Source organism: Camellia sinensis, chromosome 14, assembly GCF_055761805.1.
Source record: "Camellia sinensis isolate YWXY chromosome 14, ASM5576180v1, whole genome shotgun sequence".
NCBI classification, from domain to species: Eukaryota; Viridiplantae; Streptophyta; class Magnoliopsida; order Ericales; family Theaceae; genus Camellia; species Camellia sinensis.
In genome coordinates, this window is record NC_138974.1 from 50542869 (window position 1) to 50562414 (window position 19546).

The 19546-nt window shown below is 41.7% G+C and overlaps 2 protein-coding genes across 2 annotated transcripts; both read left to right on the forward strand.

Moving 5' to 3' along the window:
* The first annotated feature begins 294 nt into the window (after positions 1-294).
* Positions 295-2216, forward strand: LOC114289571 (sulfate/thiosulfate import ATP-binding protein, putative (DUF506)). The gene has a single exon (XM_028233319.2). The coding sequence runs from the start codon at positions 692-694 to the stop codon at positions 1601-1603; it is 912 nt and encodes a 303-aa protein (XP_028089120.1). The 5' UTR covers positions 295-691; the 3' UTR covers positions 1604-2216.
* Positions 2217-18464: 16248 nt separating this feature from the next.
* LOC145807991 (uncharacterized) lies at positions 18465-19319 on the forward strand. The gene is made up of 2 exons (XM_082907197.1): positions 18465-18570; positions 18779-19319. Exons 1-2 carry the CDS (start codon positions 18487-18489, stop codon positions 19214-19216), a joined length of 522 nt encoding a protein of 173 aa, XP_082763323.1. The 5' UTR covers positions 18465-18486; the 3' UTR covers positions 19217-19319.
* The last annotated feature ends 227 nt before the right edge of the window (positions 19320-19546 follow it).

The window sequence follows — 19546 nt, forward strand, 5'->3', positions numbered from 1 at the left end:
GACCATCTTTCATCCTTTAATTTTATCAAATTTAAATTTGATAAAAAAAAAAAAGTGGTAAAAAATTATCTCCAATCCCTTCATCAAATGTTTATCATATTCACGGATAGTCATTTTTTTTAAAAATGAAACATTGGAAATGTTATCTTTTTTCATCAAATTTAATGAAAAGTGAAATTTGGAATACAAGAGAATTTTTAAAAAGATTTTGACGAAAGAATTGAAATAATTTAAATCAAATCAAATCAAATTTTTTTATTTAAAGTTAAAATTAATTTAAATAAAAAATTAGATACTCTAATTAATAATATTTACTTGGTGACTAAATATATAGTACAAGAAGAATAAACTCTTGTTGCCCGTCGGATATGCCAGGCCACTACCCCCCACTGGGATACTCTGCCGCATATCCCCATTCCTAAATTTTATTTTTTTTAAAACACCAAAACCCAAAACAATTTTTCATAAACTTATCAGACTATTTTGTGGAATATTCCTTGGCAAATTCCTTGGAATTATATATATATATATATATTTTTTTTTTAAAGCACTCCCAATCCCAACTCCTTTTATAAGCTCCTGAAATATTCTTCCCCTTCTTGCATAACCATGCTGAAAGCTGAATGACCTGTTTGTGAAAGCGCACTTATCTTCTTAAGCTACTTTTGGGAAAAACACTTTTAACCTGAAAATGGCTGCTTTTGCGAGAGCGAAGCGAGTCACGGACCCGCTTAACGATAAAGTCAAGGCTCGAATCGTCGGTAACTTCCGGTTTGAACCGGTTTACGTTAGCAGCGGAAGCGAACACGGCGGCGAGAACTCCGGCTACGACGACTCCCCGTGTCTCTCCGATCTCGTCCACGGCTTTCTCGAGGACGACGCCGGAGTAGCTGAGTCGCCGGAGTATGATTCCGATTCGGAGCGCGATATATCAATGTCTGATCCGACGGACGTGATTGAGGACCTGGTAAATCCGGCGGTCATGATCAATATAGATTCGTTCAGGAATGCACTGTTAGCTCATGTATCGAATGCTATGGCGGTGTTCTCGTGTGCGAGATCGAACAAACCTGTTTTTAGCCGGAACGTGATGGCTTTTCTCAGAAATTTAGGATACAATGCGGCAATTTGCAAGACGAAGTGGGAGAGCTCCGGCGGACTCACCTCCGGTAACTACGAGTTCATCGATGTGGTTCGGTTAGAGTCTGGTACGTCGCAATCGCACCGGTACTTCGTGGATCTCGATTTCGCCGGAGAGTTCGTGATCGCGAGGCCTACTCGGCACTACGAGCTTCTATTACAGACCTTGCCTGAGGTTTTCGTAGGGAGGATTGAGGATTTGAAGCAGATCGTGAAGGCCATGAGCGACGCAGCGAAGCGGTCTCTGAAAAGCAGAGGTCTAAGCCTCCCTCCGTGGAGAAAAAACCGTTACATGCAGAACAAGTGGTTCGGTTCACACCGCCGGACGGTGAATGTGATTCCGGCGAACTCGCAGTCACTTCCGCCGCCGACGAACCCTAGTTTCGCCGTCAAGTGTCGTTCCGTAGGATTTGACGCCGTTAACGGCAGTTTGTTCGTCCCCGCGACTACTCGCACAAGATAACACCGTATTTATTTTAATCCAATTAAATAAATAAATAAAGTATTTAAAACCCGTCGTTTTGTTGTACATATTTGTTGACTGTACGCGGCGAACCCACATCGTCTACGTGGCTGCCCAATATGTCAGGTTTATCATGGTTAGACAGGTCATCACTATGAACGGCTGGATGGTTGGTGAGGCGTTAATCACTAAATCTAATGCCTTTCGATATGTGGACCCCAATGCTTTTGCTATGTGGGCCCAGTGTTCACACAAAAAATTTGTTTGATGTGACGTATGATTGGATGTTTCAGACAAGAGAACTTGGGACAGGTGGTGCGTATCCATGGTCGTGGGTGTACCATATTATTTCTGAGAGCATTTGAAGCGGAGGGTGATAATGTTTGTGGGGTCGTACGTGTTTGGATAACGTTTTTTAGTATACGGGATAAGGCTTAATTACCTTTGGTCACTGTTGTCCTTTGTTGGGGCTAAGTCTTGAAGTGGTTGAAGTAGTGAATGACTGTGTTTATTTAGGAGATTGTGCAGTTGATTAGATTATATATATCGTGTTTGTTTCGATCCATAATTGTGGAGTGAATTATCAAATTTTGTTAATTTGTGAGAAGAAAAATCAGTCACAATGGTTCAAATGATAACAATAGAACACCTTCATCTCCACTCTCCTTCACTCTCTATTCTTGCAACGAAGGACAAAAAATTCACACTGATGGGGTGGTAGCATGGGGATTCTTCAATGTTAAAGATGGTAAATTTCTAAGTATAAAATTCTTAAAATAACTGTATAAAGACTTAATATTGTGCAGTTTTTCTTCAAAATTTAATGATTTACTTATATTATATCATCTATATATTTATAATTTTTAGTAACTATTTACACACCTCACTCCACTCTAGGAAAGATTGTGTCCCTAGTCTAGTGGTTTTTTTAGAAGCGAGGAGCATAATTAGTCTCATATTTTGTAGACTCGTTTCTTAATGGATTCATTTTTCACTCAGTCATAGTTGTTCGAATTAAATATCTGACCAAATATTTTATTATATGCATTAGTCAACCTTTAGGCCATGTGTCCTATTTGACGCTCAACCAAATAGTGTCATTATACAAAATTACCTCCCACAATTTTGTGATTCAGCCAACTAATACCAACTTGGCTTTAATTTTTTATTTTGTATCCCATCCTTTTTCTTGAGATTTAATCCTCCCTCATATGGAATAATATGTTTGCCTAAATTATAAATCTAAATTATTAATTTTTTAGACAAATATTAAATTATGTATTTTGTTAAATTATTAATTCTATCTCAAAGTTATGTCCTCTTAAACAAACCAATTACTTAAGCCCGAAGTTAAGAGTCATAATGGTAATTAGAAAATGCTATGCTTGTTCTGTGGTGTTATATTCATATCTAGTTCGTCAGTGGAGAGCAAAAAATTAAAAAGATCACCGGATGATTGATTAGTAATGATGATTAAAGAGATTAAAGACGATTAATAGCAAGATCAAAAGAAGAAGATAATGATGATGAATGTTTAATATTTTTATCTTATTACTTTAATTATTTTTATCTTTATGTTGTTGTGCCTGGTCATAGCATAACATGGGTGCTCCTGCAGGCATATTCTGATGCTTTCCATATTTTTTTGAACTATCATCATTTTCGGTTGTTCACTTCTCAAGGTTTCGTTTAGGATTTGGATTAACTTTTTAGTTTCTTGATTTTTTGATTTTTTAAATTTGGGGTTAAAAAGTATGAGTTGGATTTTTTTTTTCTTTTTTTTTTTACTTTTGTAAGAAAAAAAAATAATTATAATTTAAGTGTAATATTTTATTTTATTAACTTTTTAACTTGTTTTATTTTTTTTTAACTATTTTAATTCCTAACCTCATTTTAGTCCATTCCAAACGGAGGCTAAATCGACTTTCACCAAACTCCCAAGTCTCCCATTATTATTGCCATGGGGGCACTCCTGGTCGTCTTCAATAAATATATATATTCACAATAATATATATGTGTTAAAAAACAAGAACACACCTTTCATGACAATTAAATTGTTAAATTATTATTATTATTTTACAACATGTTACAAAAATTTAGTGATTCTAATATTACTCATTAAGATTATACATATTATTAGAAAAATAGTACCAAATTAAATGGAAAATATAATTTAAAATTATGCAAATGCTTTTTGGGCAAAACCAAAAACTGAAATAAATCAACATAATAACGTGATTAAACTTACAGTACATAAAAAAAAATAAAACCTGATCGAGTCGAGTGTGTGACACTCTTTCCTTAAGACAGATTCGTCCTCCCACCGGTGCTTAGGATTCAATGGACGTCTATCTCCCAGGATACAACGATCAATGTCTTGCACTAGCAGCACTACTATTGCAAGCCTAGCGAACTTTGCTGTGCATGAACTCTCTTTATAGGAAAATTAGACGCAGGAAAAATGAAGAAAAAATGCAAAGTGAAGAAGAATGGCAATTCCCCATTTAAAATGAAGTGAGGGACATGGAATATAAAGACTTCTAAGTGACTCTTCAAAAAGGTTGTGATCCTTCAAAAGGGCACACCCTTTCATTTCAAGAGACACAACCATTGAAGTAAATTAAATTCAAATTTTCCAACAATCCCCCACATGAATGAAATTTACGGAAAGGACATGCAACAACATGCAGACAAAGAGAGAGTTCATTATGGAAATATACTGCATCGGGATAGGTAGCTTTCGGCTTTGAACCTTCCCTAGTGAAAGCCTATCGGACTTACTAGCTAATCAGTGGACATGATGCCTTGAACTAAGTTCAAAGGGACAACTAAGTTATGTATGGCTCACCAGAAATCACCAAGGGATTAAAAAATACCTACCCATTCCTATGGTGAGAGTGATATCTGCAACATATGTTGTCTGCAGGGGTATAAGGATAAGCTTTGCTTTTAATGATTATTTATATCTTGATTAAGACATAAAATTGTTGGAAATGGTTATAAAATTTTGGATAAAACTAGAATTTTTTCCTAAGTTCGGTCTAATTTTTAGGTGGGCCCCGAGTGTCGATTTACTCTGGTCAAAGTGGTAACGTGTTCTATGCCGCGTTGTGATTCACGTGGTATATTTGGTTGCTCAAAACCATTACCGAGTGAATGGGAAATTGAAGCCAAGTGTGCTCCATGGAAATGGAGTTTTTGTGGAAATTCCTTAAGGTTGTAAATTGGCTTGTCCCACATTGATTTGGTGGGAAGTTTTGAAAGGGTTTATAAGGCTTAGGGTGAGATACTTGGGGTGTGCCCCAAGGGGTACCCAAGTGTTTTAGAGGGAGAGGTTATGGGCAAAATGGGCTAGACCCATTGGACTCAAAAATCACCACGCGCGCGCGCCGCCGTCCGTCCGGGCGGGCTGGGCTTAGGCGCTGGTGTGTAGTTGGATTGGGCTTCTAATCTTTTTGGGCCAAAAACATTTGAATTTAATTTTATTTTTTATTAAAATAAAATCCAGAATTCAAATTAAATTGGTTTGGATTTTTTGTTCATCCAAACAGGCCCTTCCCGTTTTCAAACAGAATTAAACGGATTTGGATTTATTACTCATCCAAACAGGGCCCTTCCCGTTTTCAAACAGAATTAAACGGATTTGGATTTATTGCTCATCCAAACAGAGCCCTTCCCGTTTTGCTATCTGTTTGAATTCAAAACCAACAGGTTTCATACCTGTTCAATTCAAAACCAAGAGCCACATACCTGTTCAATTCAAAACCAAGAGCCACATTCACATCTATAAATAGGACCACCCTCATTTGATGTTTTCCATTCAGAAATTTCGTATTTCACTTCTGCTATTTATATTCTTCATCTTGCTGCATTTTATTTCCGAAAGAAAGAGTGTAAACACTTAGTGTGTTCGTAAGGCAAACAATTAGTAGTGCTGTTATTGTTTGTGGTAGATCATTTCATCCTGGGAGATAGACGTCCGAATTTCTGAAAGCACCGTGGAGAGGACGAATCTGTCTTGAGGACACAGTGTTAAACACTGGACTTGATCAGAAAAGTTATTCAAATAAATTAACCAAGTAAGTTGTTTAATTTTATTCTGTTTTTATTTGTTTATTCAATCAGATTTTAATTTTGTTTTTGTAACAAAATAAAATCTGTGGTTTTATTTATTTATTATTATTTCGAGTTTGATTTTTGTAATCAAACAAATTCTCTCCTTTTATCTATTTCTTTTATTCTTGTTGTTGTTTTGTACACAACAGAATTTAATCTATTTAAATACAGTGAAGATTGTCCAACAATCTTAAGACATAATCCTTTTTGGGTATCTTCATTGTATTTAATTTTCTGTGTTTTCAAATTAATATTCTGGTTGGAAAAACAAATAGTGATTTATGCTATTTGACAGATAGTAGTAATATACTGTCTCTTTTCTTTGACAACAACTAGTAGTACGATACTGGTGTCATTAACAATTCAGAATATTATTTGGTATTACAGAAAATTCTTGTTATATTTTATTTTTCTAGTTTTAGTAACAAGTAAAATAAAATTATTTTGTTATTATAATTATTTTCTGGTTTTAGTAACTAGAAAATTAATTTGTGTTTTAATATTTTCTGATTTTTGTAATCAGAGATTATGGCTACTACAACTGAAACTGCATCTGGCAGTGGTACTCCTATTGTTACACCTACATCGGTCCCTATCCAGAACCATGTTCGTGTACCAATCAATCATGGAGAAAAATCGGAAAAATTTAACGGTACTGAGTTTAAGAGATGGCAGCAGAAGATGCTGTTCTATCTTACAACTCTTAATTTGGCCCGGTTTCTCCATGAAGAGGCTCCAGCACTTAAAGAGAGTGAAAGTGATCGGCAAGTTGTTGCCGCTGTAGATGCTTGGAAACATTCAGATTTCCTGTGCAGAAACTACATCCTAAATGGCCTTGACAATATGCTGTATAATGTATACAGTCCTCTGAAAACAGCAAAAGAATTGTGGGATTCTTTGGAGAAGAAATACAAGACAGAAGATGCCAGCACGAAGAAATTTATCGTCGGTAAATTTCTAGACTTTGTTATGGTAGACTCCCAAACGGTAATATCTCAAGTTCAAAGTTTTCAAATAATTTTGCATGATATTCATTCAGAAGGTATGTCTCTTAGCGAGTCATTCCAAGTCGCTGCTTTAGTGGAAAAGTTACCACCGGCTTGGAAAGATTTCAAAAATTATTTAAAACATAAACGCAAAGAGATGACTATGGATGAATTGATTGTAAGATTAAGAATTGAAAAAGATAACCGAAAGGCTGAAAAGAGGAATGGGAAAAATCCCATTGAGTCCAAGGCAAATGTGGTTGAACAAGTTCATAAACCACATAACAAAAAGAGAAAGTTTACTGGAGATGATCCTAAACAAGGCGATAGTAGCAAGAAGTTCAAAGGAAAATGCTATAACTGTGGCAAAACTGGACATCGAGCTTCTGACTGCCGCCGCCCTAAGAAGAATCATGGAAGTACAAGTAAGAAGACCACCAATCAGGCCAATGTAACAGAATTGGATTACATCTCTGACGGAGTGAATGACATCAACCTCTCTGATGTGGTGTCTGAGGCTAACTTGGTTGGAAATCCCAAAGAGTGGTGGGTTGACACTGGAGCAACTCGTCACATATGTACGGACAAGAAGATGTTCACTACCTACAATGAGGCAGCAAATGGTGAACAACTTTTCATGGGAAATTCTTCTACTTCTACTGTGGCTGGACAAGGGAAAGTGATCTTGAAGATGACATCAGGGAAAGAACTGACCCTCAACAACGTACTGCATGTACCTGACATCCGGAAGAATTTAGTTTCTGGGTCTTTGTTAAGTAAAAATGGTTTTACGCTTGTATTTGAGTCTGATAAATTGGTATTAACAAAGAGTGGTATGTATGTTGGTAAGGGATACATGAGTGATGGTCTCTTTAAGTTGAATGTAATGACAGTTGTACCGAAAGTTGCTATGAATAAGAATAACACATCTTTTGTTTATATTCTTGAGTCAAATTTATGGCATGGTAGATTAGGACATGTGAATTTTGATGCTTTGCGTAGATTAATTGGTTTAGATCATATACCAAAGTTTGAAATTAATCCTAATCATAAATGTGAAATTTGTGTAGAAGCAAAACTAACTAAGGCTCCATTTAAATCGGTTGAAAGAAAAACCGAACCGCTAGAATTAATTCATACTGATGTATGCGATTTAAAATTTATTCAAACTAGAGGAGGCAAAAAGTATTTCATAACATTTATCGATGATTGCACAAGATATTGTTATGTTTATTTACTTAGAAGTAAAGATGAAGCCTTAGAAATATTTAAACTCTACAAAACAGAAGTTGAAAATCAACTTGGTAAAACCATTAAAATGGTTAGAAGTGATAGGGGTGGTGAATATGATGCACCATTAAATGAATTTTGTGCACAACATTGCATTATTCACCAAACTACAGCCCCTTATTCGCCACAGCAAAATGGAATTGCTGAAAGGAAGAATAGAACCCTAAAAGAAATGATGAATGCCATGTTACTAAGTTCAGGTTTACCACAGAACTTGTGGGGGGAAGCAATATTGTCTGCTAATTATGTTCTTAATAGAATACCTCGCAAGAAAACCAAAAGCATTCCTTATGAATTGTGGAAAGGTCGACCACCTTCCTACAAATACTTAAAAGTGTGGGGGTGTTTGGCAAAAGTTGAAGTTCCTGTTCCTAAAAAGACAAAGATTGGACCAAAAACAATAGACTGTGTGTTTATTGGTTATGCTCAGAATAGTAGTGCATATCGGTTTCTGACTTATAAATTAGAAATACCTGATATAAATGTGAACACTATTATAGAGTCAAGGAATGCTGTGTTTTTTGAACATGTCTTTCCTTACAAAAAAGGACAGGAATTAAGTTCACAGAAAAGAACTTATGATTGTACACAAAGTCAAGAGACTAATGACAATCAAACACAAGAGACTAGTAATAGTCTCGACCAACAGGATTTAACTAATGATGAACCAAGACGAAGTAAGAGAGCAAGAACATCAAAATCCTTTGGTCCAGATTTTCTGACATACTTGTTAGAAAATGAACCTCAAAGCTTTAAGGCAGCAATGACAGGTCCTGAAGCACCTTTGTGGAAAGAGGCTGTTAATAATTGTAACAAGCCCGCGGGGGACCTCGCCACAGCTCGGACTCGACTTTTTGTCAGTCACGGTTCTAAGTCTGAACCAAATAGTCCAAATCCGGCAAATCGTTTTTTGAGAAAACAGATTTTTTGAAAAAAATGCCAAACATGGACTGCTTTGCCAGATACAGAGTCGCCACCTAAATATTTTATTTTGGGAAATTTAGGAAACCCTGACTCGGTGCCAAAAGGCCACGTGTCCGTCATCACCAAAGTTGCCTCGGCTCGGGAACTTGGGTACGATTGGGGAAGGTCACTTCATGAGCACCCCCGCTCGCCCGGTCATAGACCGGCCTCTACTAACCATGATATCGATTTTTGAAAACATTGTGAGTTCTTATTCCGGTTATTAGCCTAGGTTACTATGTGATGCGCACACCATACAAGTATAGACCGGGTCGCCTGAATTGGAACGAAACATTTCATGCTTGTTTTTGAAAATGGTTTGCTACCCGCAGGTAGGCTTTAAAACATTTGATGATTTATTCCAATTTAAGTAACCCAACCTTCACCCACAGGCATTCAGGCAGTTATATCAGATAAGCACATAGCCTCATGGTAAGCATGCTATTCATGGCAGTCACTCACACGCATGCAAGGATGCTAAAGCATAAAGCTTACCGAGTACTCCAAGCCAAAATAGGAATTCATTAGAAATCATGCATGATCCTAACTATACAGAAATGCCTAATGCAACACATGCAAAATGCAATTATAGCAGGCTCGGCTATTCTAAGATGGCATATGAAATGTTACAACTATCATGTATTCAACTTTGAAATTGAAAATACAATGCAGTTAGTATGATGCGCCGAGCCCGGTGCATGCAATACAGATGAATGAATGCAAACATGCTGTCATACTGTATGCTAATTTAAATATGCCCTAATCTAACCATCATAAGCGGATAAATAAAAGGAAGAAAGACGTGCGGTTGGAAGACATACATCACACTCACGCACACTTATTACAGTTATGCCCTCGCGCAGAGGGTCCGAATAAATAATACAGTCCCAAATGAAAGAATATTACAGTCCAAATATTACAGTCCGAATAATATACAAATTCCTAATTAATTAATGAATTAACTAAGAAAGCAAGTAAAACCGGCGTGCAAGCCAGGGACTGCCTTGCTTCTGATGGATGATGCATGTCCGGGTTGCCTTGCGTGGAAATCCACCGGAATGCCCCAATTAGCCTCTGTTTACACCTGTTCTTGAAATACGTGCCAAGCCCCAAAAAAAGTTGCTGATTCTTCGTTTTGCTGCAACAGAGAGCAGGAAAGGGGCATAGCAATGTATTTGCACAGATATATGCATGTCTCGGTCCTCGTGCCACCAATCACGCATACCGAGGCATGATGGCCGAGGAGTCGAAATGCACAACTCAATATAGAATGAATGCACATGAAAACACAGCTAAAACCTAACTCCATCATGGATAATCCGGAGTGTCGGTGACTGGGAATTGAGACACATTCCGTCACTCGGAGTACGAAATGTACCTCGTTTCCCGTGCCCGGGTTAACTCCTATCCCGAACACGATGCAATATGCATGACATGCATGAAATGCGACTAAGATACAATCCTAACAAACACAATGCTATGAAAATGAGATACCTCGAAATACGTGCACACGGGCACGCAAACCGAGAAAATGACAGAATGTGATCCAAGATACAACCTAGTATGCACTATGCTGTGAAAATGAGATGCCTCGAAGTGCGTGCACACAGGCACGCAAACCGAGAAAATGACAGAATGCAATCTAAGATACAACCTAGTATGCACTATGCTATGAAAAAATAGATGCCTCGAAATGCTTGCACACGGGCACGCAAACTGAGAAAATGACATATGTAATGCAAATGACATGGATATATGATATGGGCTTACACTAACATGAGTGAGCCTCAGCCACACTCACATAAGAGGCCGATGGACGAAAATGAAGTGCCTCGAAATGCGTGCACACGGACACGCAAACTGAGGCAATAGCATATGCAATGCAATAGGGCTAAAATGGCATATAGAATGCAACATGGACTTACACTAACATGAGAGAGCCTCAGCCACACTCACATAAGAGGCCGATGGATGAAAATGAAGTGCCTCGAAATGCGTGCACACGGGCACGCAAACCGAGGCAATGGCATATGCAATGCAATAGGGCTAAAATGGCATATAGAATGCAACATGGACTTACACTAACATGAGAGAGCCTCAGCCACACTCACATAAGAGGCCGATGGATGAAAAATGACGTGCCTCGAAATGCGTGCACACGGGCACGCAAACCGAGGCGATGACAAAATGTGATGTAATGACATGAAATGATGATGTGGGCTTATACCAACATGAGTGAGCCTTAGCCACACTCACATAGGATACCGACGGATAAAAATGAAGTGCCTCGAAATGCGTGCACACGGGCACGCAAACCGAGGCGATGACAAAATGCGATGCAATGGCATGGAAATGATGATGTGGGCTTATACCAACATGAGTGAGCCTCAGCCACACTCATATAGGACGCCGATGGATAAAAATGAGGTGCCTCGAAATGCGTGCACACAGGCACGCAAACCGAGGCGATGACAAAATGCGATGCAATGGCATGAAATGATGATGTGGGCTTATACCAACATGAGTGAGCCTCAGCCACACTCACATAGGATGCCGACGGATAAAAATGAGGTGCCTCGAAATGCGTGCACACGGGCACGCAAACCGAGGCGATGACAAAATGCGATGCAATGGCATGGAAATGGCATGAAATCATTCTAATGGAATTTCAGCACTAAAATATGGGGGAAAACAGTCCCGAAATGAGGCGAAATGACACCAAATGCATGGAATTGTCCCGAAATGCGAATTTAGGCACCCGAAATGGCCTATAGCTATGCCAAACATGCACAATATGGACATGCAATGCGAAGACAGAAGCTAGACAGTCCCAAAAAAGGCACTTTCACAGTTATAAACATGGCCAAACAGCAAGCATAGGTATGGCAAAAATGGCATGCAAGAATAGGGGCCAAGAAAGGGGTAATGAAGCAAGTGATATAAACAAAATCCAAATTGAAAAATTCCCTTCTAAAACACTGAAGAGGGACCAAAAATATGAATATTTACAGTATATGGCAGCCCCAAAATCAGTATACAAACATGATAGAAATGTGATGCAAAATGAGGCTCAAAAGTGGCTATAACATGAGGTATGCAAAATATTCACCAAACAGCCAAAGACCCTTAATAAAACATGTAGAATGGGCCAAAATAAGCACTTTGTCAGAACTGTAAAATGGCCAAAAACAAAAGCATGGTAGGCTAACTAAACATGCAAGAATGGGGAATAAAAAAGAGATATAACATGAAGTGGCATATGGAGGCCCCAAACCATGAAAGGAACTAAATGAAATATGAAGAATGGACCAAAATAAGCACTTTTTCAGAACTGTAAAATGGCCAAAAACAAAAGCATGGTAGGCTGCCATTGCATGCAAGAATGGGGAATAAAAGAGGAGTATAAAGGTAAGTACAACATGGAAGTCCCAAATGGTGTTGAGCCCTTCTTCAATGTTGAAGAGGGGCTCAAAATAAGCCTAATATCAGTTTACAACATGCTCAAAAACAGATTACTCATGGGCCAAAAATAGCATGCAAGATTATGACATATAAGAGGATCAATGAAGCAAGTGCATCATGGAGGGCTCAAACAGGGTTGAGCCCTTAATGAAAAGTGAAAATGAGCTCAAAAGAGGGCCCCTTTCAGTTAGGGCCGAAGATTGAAACAAAAAGCATGTGGGGCTTACAAATGGATCAAGAAAAAGGGTCAAAAGAGGAGAAGTGTTACTCACCCTTGAAGATCAAAGCTTTTGTTGCTTCTTGGATCAATTTGCAGCTCCTTTAGCCTTTGAGAAGCCTTCCTTGTTGCTGGAAATGAAGTGGTGGTGGTAGAGCTTGGTGGTGTAGAAGAAATGGTGCTTAGGGACTTAGGAATTTTCAAGGAAATGAGAGGTATAGAGATGGCTTTGTGTATGGAAGCTTGAAGACCAATTTTTCTAACCCCTACAAGTGAAGCCACCAGCTGGTTATAAGGGCCAAAAAGGGGGTGTAAAGGTGGGGAAAAAGGAGAGCAACTTTCCCCCACAAAATATCTCCCGGATAAAGATATTTTCTGGGGGATAAAGCTCCACAGCTGTAAAGTGTGTTAAGCACCGAAAGTGGCATTCGGCCACGAAGTGGGTTTTTCAGACCCCAGTGTCCCTCAAAAGGGAGAAAATAAGGAGTATGAAAAAAATTAGAGCAAACGGAGATGGTTAAGCGGTCCCGAACCGAGGCACACGGCCAACGGTCCCGAAAACCAGAAATCGGACTCCGAAATGGGAAAAATGGCCTACGGCCACCAAATGTAGCCTACGAACATTGAGAGATAGTCTACGGGACCTCTCCCTTCCCTCAGGAAAAGAAACAGAGAAAACCGAATCTGGTTCGCAAACCGAGACAAGGCACAGAAGAGGGTTCGGAAGTCCGGAGGCAGGGCTCACGGCCGTGACTCTGAAACTTCTGAACGAGCACATTATGCAACATCACCAAGCGCTCAATCAGTGACATCTGAGTCTTAAGGTCGGTCAAAAATGGGGTGTCTACAGTTGCCCCTCTTTGACAGAACTCGGAAGTCATAAGTGACGGGAGTGAATGTCAAAGCCCAGAGACGACCCATTTTTGACAAGGCCGAAGACTTAGACAAACAGGCAAGATAAACAAAGATGTGCCCGCAGGCAGGGGGCGAAATGCAAATGATAATGCAAGAAAATTTTGAAGATTGGACTTATACGCTACGCGAAGCCGGTTTTGAAAGTTGGACTTATACGCTACGCGAAGCCGGTTATCACTCATGATCATGCGAATGCAGCAAGCTGTAATGAAGCAAGTATTCGCAAATAGATGCAACAGTTTTAAGCAAGAATGCAAAGCAACAACTACATTTCATGCAGTTAAGAATGCGGAGGATTATTCAATCCCCGCCACATCTCACACGGAGAAGATACGATACCTGCGCGATTCGTTTGGTCGCACCAGCCTCAATTGAACCGTACATACAATATCGGGCCTGCAAAAGAGAGAAATTGCAACAAGTACAACATGCTACCAACATATATTTAATGTGATTCCGAAAGTTCGACACACGCAGTGCCGGTGAGTGTATGCATCGCAATGCAAGAGTGGAACATGCGTGACAACGCAGGCCCAAGCATAGAGGTATGCCATCATCAAGAAATGTGCATGTTAATGCAGGTATGCTCATGAGAATGCAAGTTATGTGCATGATAGTGCGAAATGAGCATGAATCAGGGTGTCTGTTTGTCATGAAACAACGAGTATGGAAACGCGTGTTTCGGTGAAGGTAACTCAATTACGGCCTCCGATCCGCTTCCCAGAAAGGCTACAACTCGTTCAAAAAGGATACACTTTGATTTCGATGAATGATGATGAGACATATGTCAGAACTCGAAGCCGAAGTCCCGGCGGAGCTATTTCGCGACCGGAAGTGTACTTTTCTTGAACTTTTTCAGGTCCTGGGAACTCCGATCTTCCTCAAAATTTGCAGAGAGCTAGGTGGGCATGTGGGGGACATGGCCGGCCGTTTATCTTCCCAAGGGGAGGTGGCCAACCGGTTTTCCATAAAGCAAATAGCTGGCCGGCCAGTTTTCCAAAAAACAGATAGCTGGCCGGCTAGAAAAGAGGGCCGGCCGGCTAGAAAAGAGGGCCGGCCGGCCATATGCCCAAATTCAGGGGCATTTTGGTATTTTCACCTCCTTTTTGATGCTCCTTCAATCCAAGACTTGGGGCCTATATATTGCAGCCGAGATCTCTTCCTTCCTTGCCTCCTACAACACTTTCTTCTCCAGATCTGAGTTTCATACACATTTTCCAACGCCCCGCGCAAATTGTTTTCGCAAAAATATTCGATTTCAAGCACTTTGAAGCGATTAAATTTCGGTTTCGGAGCTTCTTTTCGCATTTTCGCCACTTGAGGTAAATTTGTCTCAACATTTGGAAGATTTTCTCAGGAGTTGACTTTTGTTGACTTTTTCATTTCCCGAGAGTTGACTTTTGTTGACTTTTTCCAATTTCGCCTCATTTTGCTCATTTTTGCTCCCTTTGCAGATCTTCTGAAAATGGCGGGTAATTCTCCCCACGGCGGAGGTTTTCCAGGTGCCGGAGATGATTTTGATCCCATGACTCTACCCCCGAGGACCCGACCTTTTATTCCCGGGAGGTACCGTCCGCCAGCACATGTCCTCCCTCGTGCTGTCTTCCGTCACTTTACTAGCTTTGACGAGCGAGCACCCGGGGATCTGCTTCTCCGAGAGCCGGAGCATCACCTCTCTCATGAGGCCCGAGAGGTATTTATTTCATTTTCTGTATTTTTCTTACATTTCGCACCTTTGCCATGCTTGAACATGCAGTTTAGCTTATGACATAGTACTTTGCTTGCATCCTGAACATGTAGTTTCAACACTCGAATTTCTGAACACTCGGCTCATTAATTAATTGCGAACGCACAGTACACATTAGTTAAGAGGCGAACACACGGCTCAAACACTGATTTGTCGAACACACAGCCTGAATTCGAAAGTGAACACACAGCCCACACTTTAAATTTTTTGAACACGCAGCCCAGATTAGATAGTGAACACGCAGCCCACACCAGTTGAAATTTGAACACGCAGCCCAAACTTTAAATTTTCTGAACACGCAGCCCAGATTAGAGTAGTGAACACGCAGCCCACGCTAGTTGAAATTTGAACACGCAGCCGAAACTTCAAATTTTCTGAACACGCAGCCCAGATTAAATAGTGAACACGCAGCCCACGCTAGTTGAAATTTGAACACGCAGCCCAAACTTCAAATTTTCTAAACACGCAGCCCAGATTAAATAGTGAACACGCAGCCCACACTGATAGAAAGTTGAACACGCAGCCCAAACTTCAAATTTTCTGAACACGCAGCCCACACTGATAGAAAGTTGAACACGCAGCCCAAACTTCAAATTTTCTGAACACGCAGCCCAGGTTAAATAGTGAACACACAGCCCACACTAATAGAAAGTTGAACACACAGCCCAAACTTCAAATTTTCTGAACACGCAGCCCAGACACTGATAGAAAGTTGAACACGCAGCCCAAACTTCAAATTTTCTGAACACGCAACCCAGATTAAATAGTGAACACGCAGCCCACACTGATAGAAAGTTGAACACGCAGCCCAAACTTCAAATTTTCTGAACACGCAGCCCAGATTAAATAGTGAACACGCAGCCCACACTGATAGAAACTTGAACACGCAGCCCAAACTTCAAATTTTCTGAACACGCAGCCCAGATTAAATAGTGAACACGCAGCCCACACTGATAGAAAGTTGAACACGCAGCCCAAACTTCAAATTTTCTGAACACGCAGCCCAGATTAAATAGTGAACACGCAGCCCACACTGATAGAAAGTTGAACACGCAGCCCAAACTTCAAATTTTCTGAACACGCAGCCCAGATTAAATAGTGAACACGCAGCCCACACTGATAGAAAGTTGAACACGCAGCCCAGATTAAATAGTGAACATGCAGCCCACACTGATAGAAAGTTGAACACGCAGCCCAAACTTCAAATTTTCTGAACACGCAGCCCAGATTAAATTTGCATGTAGCTTATTTCGCTTCATCGGCATACAGCCCATTTCATCTCATTGGCACACAGCCCATTCATCTCATTGGCACACAACCCATTCATCTCATTGGCACACAGCCCATTCATCTTATTGGCACACAGCCCATTCATCTTATTGGCACACAGCCCATTCATCTCATTGGCACACAGCCCATTCATTTCATTATTGACACATGTATTCATTCTGAATGCAGGTTGGTTCCCGCAGTGTGCGGGGGTATGGTTCCACCATCGCGCGGGACTGGTATGCTGAGCTCCCGGAGGGTGTCCGAGATTTGGTAGATTTGGCAGGATTCGGGCCCTTCTGCGTCGGGTTGTCACGTTGTCCTGCCAGGAGGACACTGATGGCAGCCTTGGTAGAGAGATGGTGGGACACCACCAACTCCTTTCATTTCTCTGCTACCGGGGACATGACCATGACGCCCCTAGACGTCGCTGTGTTGACTGGCTTAGACATAGGAGGTTGGTCCATCCCCTATGATGAGGATATGGGCGAGTGGGAGGCCGCTTGGATGTATCTATTGGGGGCTCACCCGCCTGTTGATAGGGTTTCTGGGAGAGTCCGATACACTTGGTTCTCTTCCCACTTCCGGCGGGCGGAGATGGTGCCCGAGACTGCCGAGGAGACAGAGCAGTATGCCCGTGGTTTCCTTATGTTTCTCTTCGGGACTACTCTGTTCGCCGATAGAGGGAACACAGTTGGGCTATACCTGCTGAGCGCTCTGGTTGACCTATCACAGGTCCATCGATATGACTGGGGTGGCGCCGGCCTGGCTACCCTTTACTTTTATATGAGCGCGACCTCCCGCGGGTGGGGCGATTTACTTGGCGGCTACTGGAGAGCCTCGGAGGTACTTTTCTGTCCTCTTGATTTACATTTCTGCTTTTCATTACTTGTACATTGCACACACAGCGCACTTTTACAGTCTGTATTTTGCTCTCAGCATTTCGTACTTACATTCTGCACTGCTTTTCTCAGCTATGGGTCTATGTATACTTCCCAGCATTAGCCCCAGAGTTGGAGGTGGCAGGGGTTCCCATGACCCCATACTCACTGGTGTTTGAGGGCCCGCACCGGCCGAGACCCCGAGAGACCCTCCTCTACCTGCGACAGTACTTTGACACTGTGCGACATTCAGAGGTACCTCAGAACTTTCAGTTCCTTTCATTCTCATCTTTGATTTGCTCTGTATATTCTTGATTTTTGATTGGTTTATGCATTTATCATCCGCAGATCACATGGCAGCCCTGGGTGTCCCTGGGTGACGGTCTCCGACTTCAGTATACCGGAGGGTCGGACATCTCCCAGTATAGGGTCCTGCTCGAAGGGCCGGTTGGCAGGGCATGGTTCCTGGGGGAACGCTTTCTGCGCCAGGTATGGGGGTATCTTTCTCAGGATCCTCCCGCAGTGCCCCCAGTCAGTATGCGGACTGCTGACAGGCTCTCTTACTCGAAGGTAGTCGGTGCCATGCTGGGTAGTGATGCTTTATTATATATTGAGGAGGGGGACTACGCCACTTACCGTCACATATACTTGATGCCTCCATTGACGGGAGCTCGTATCCCGATGATGAGGCCTGCCAGTATGTCATCCTCGGGCCAGGCTCAGGCTCGGGCTGCAGACGCCCCTTCTACTAGCAGGGCTGGTACATCCAGAGGTGGGAATAGACCGGTTCCTCCGACTCCGTCGGCTTATCCTCATCCTGGATGGCCAGATATGCCGACTGAGTTGATGGCGTGGCAGTATGGGCTATCTCTCCGACCCCGATCCCACTAGAGCCTCCGATGCCCAGTGATCGATACGCCATTAATCCTGACTCACCGCTGGTATGCTCCACTGTTTTTCATTCATCATTCAGATGTTTAGACATTTTTTGTTCGCTGATGATTATGAACTCATTTTTGCAGCCACCGCGAGGGTACATGGAGGAGGTGGTTGGACTGGTGGCCACACTCGAGGGCATGGTCCTGCGTAGGGAGGCACAGTTGTCTGTCGCGGGCATTCAGGTACCCTTCAGTTTTCTGGCATTTATCATACTTCTGATGACATGCTGATTTCTACTGCATCGATAGACTACTTGTGTAGAGCACATCTGACACACACCCCACTTGGACACTGCATTCACATGCACCCACTTCACGTAGCCTTTGCTTGTATCTGCGTCTGATGTATATATTTGGACTGATGTATTTGAATTGAACTCTTTGTTTTCAGATGCCTTCATGGTCCGGTCAGCCGCAGGCCAGGCCACCTGGGCCTCCTTGGGGAGCTGGGCCGTCTGGGCCTTTTCAGGGAGTTGGGTCACCCGGGTCTTTTCAGGGGGCAGGGTCATCTCGGCCTTCCCGAGGAGCCGGGCCATCTAGGCCTTTTCGAGGAGCTCGAGGAGGGCCTGTCCGCAGACGCAGGGCTCACGTTGTAGAGGTGGAGCCTGATGAGGAGGAGGAGGATGCTGAGGAGGAGGAGAAGGCTATCGACCGTCAGTCAGAGACATCTGCTGAGGAGGGGGGCTCCGGTTTTGGTTCGGGGAACAGAGGTGAGGCTGAGGGGGATCCTGAGGATGACAGCTCTGACCCAGATGATGATGATGGTGCAGAGGTTGTCCCGCAGAAGAGGATGAGGAGTGCTTCTCGTTTCCGTTCCCGAGGACTTTGATGCTGTTGTTTCCTGCTTTATTTTTTCTTTTTGCTAGTAGTTTGTAGCACTTTGCACATTGTTAGGCAGTTTTATTTTTTGTAAAACTTGTACCTTTGTTCGTTGTAAAGCATGATGGAATGAAATAGCTTTTGAAAAGGTGTTTGTATTTTAAACTTTTAGCATCATATCGCATCATTTATTTTGCACAAAAATGAAATTGAAAGGGAATGTGCATTGTGTAATCACCAAGTCAGGTAGTGAACCGACGCAACAAACTAAGCAACTCAACTTACTAAGATATAACAGAACCTTAGGAAGTTTACAACTCGATAAGCAAAATGCAACAAC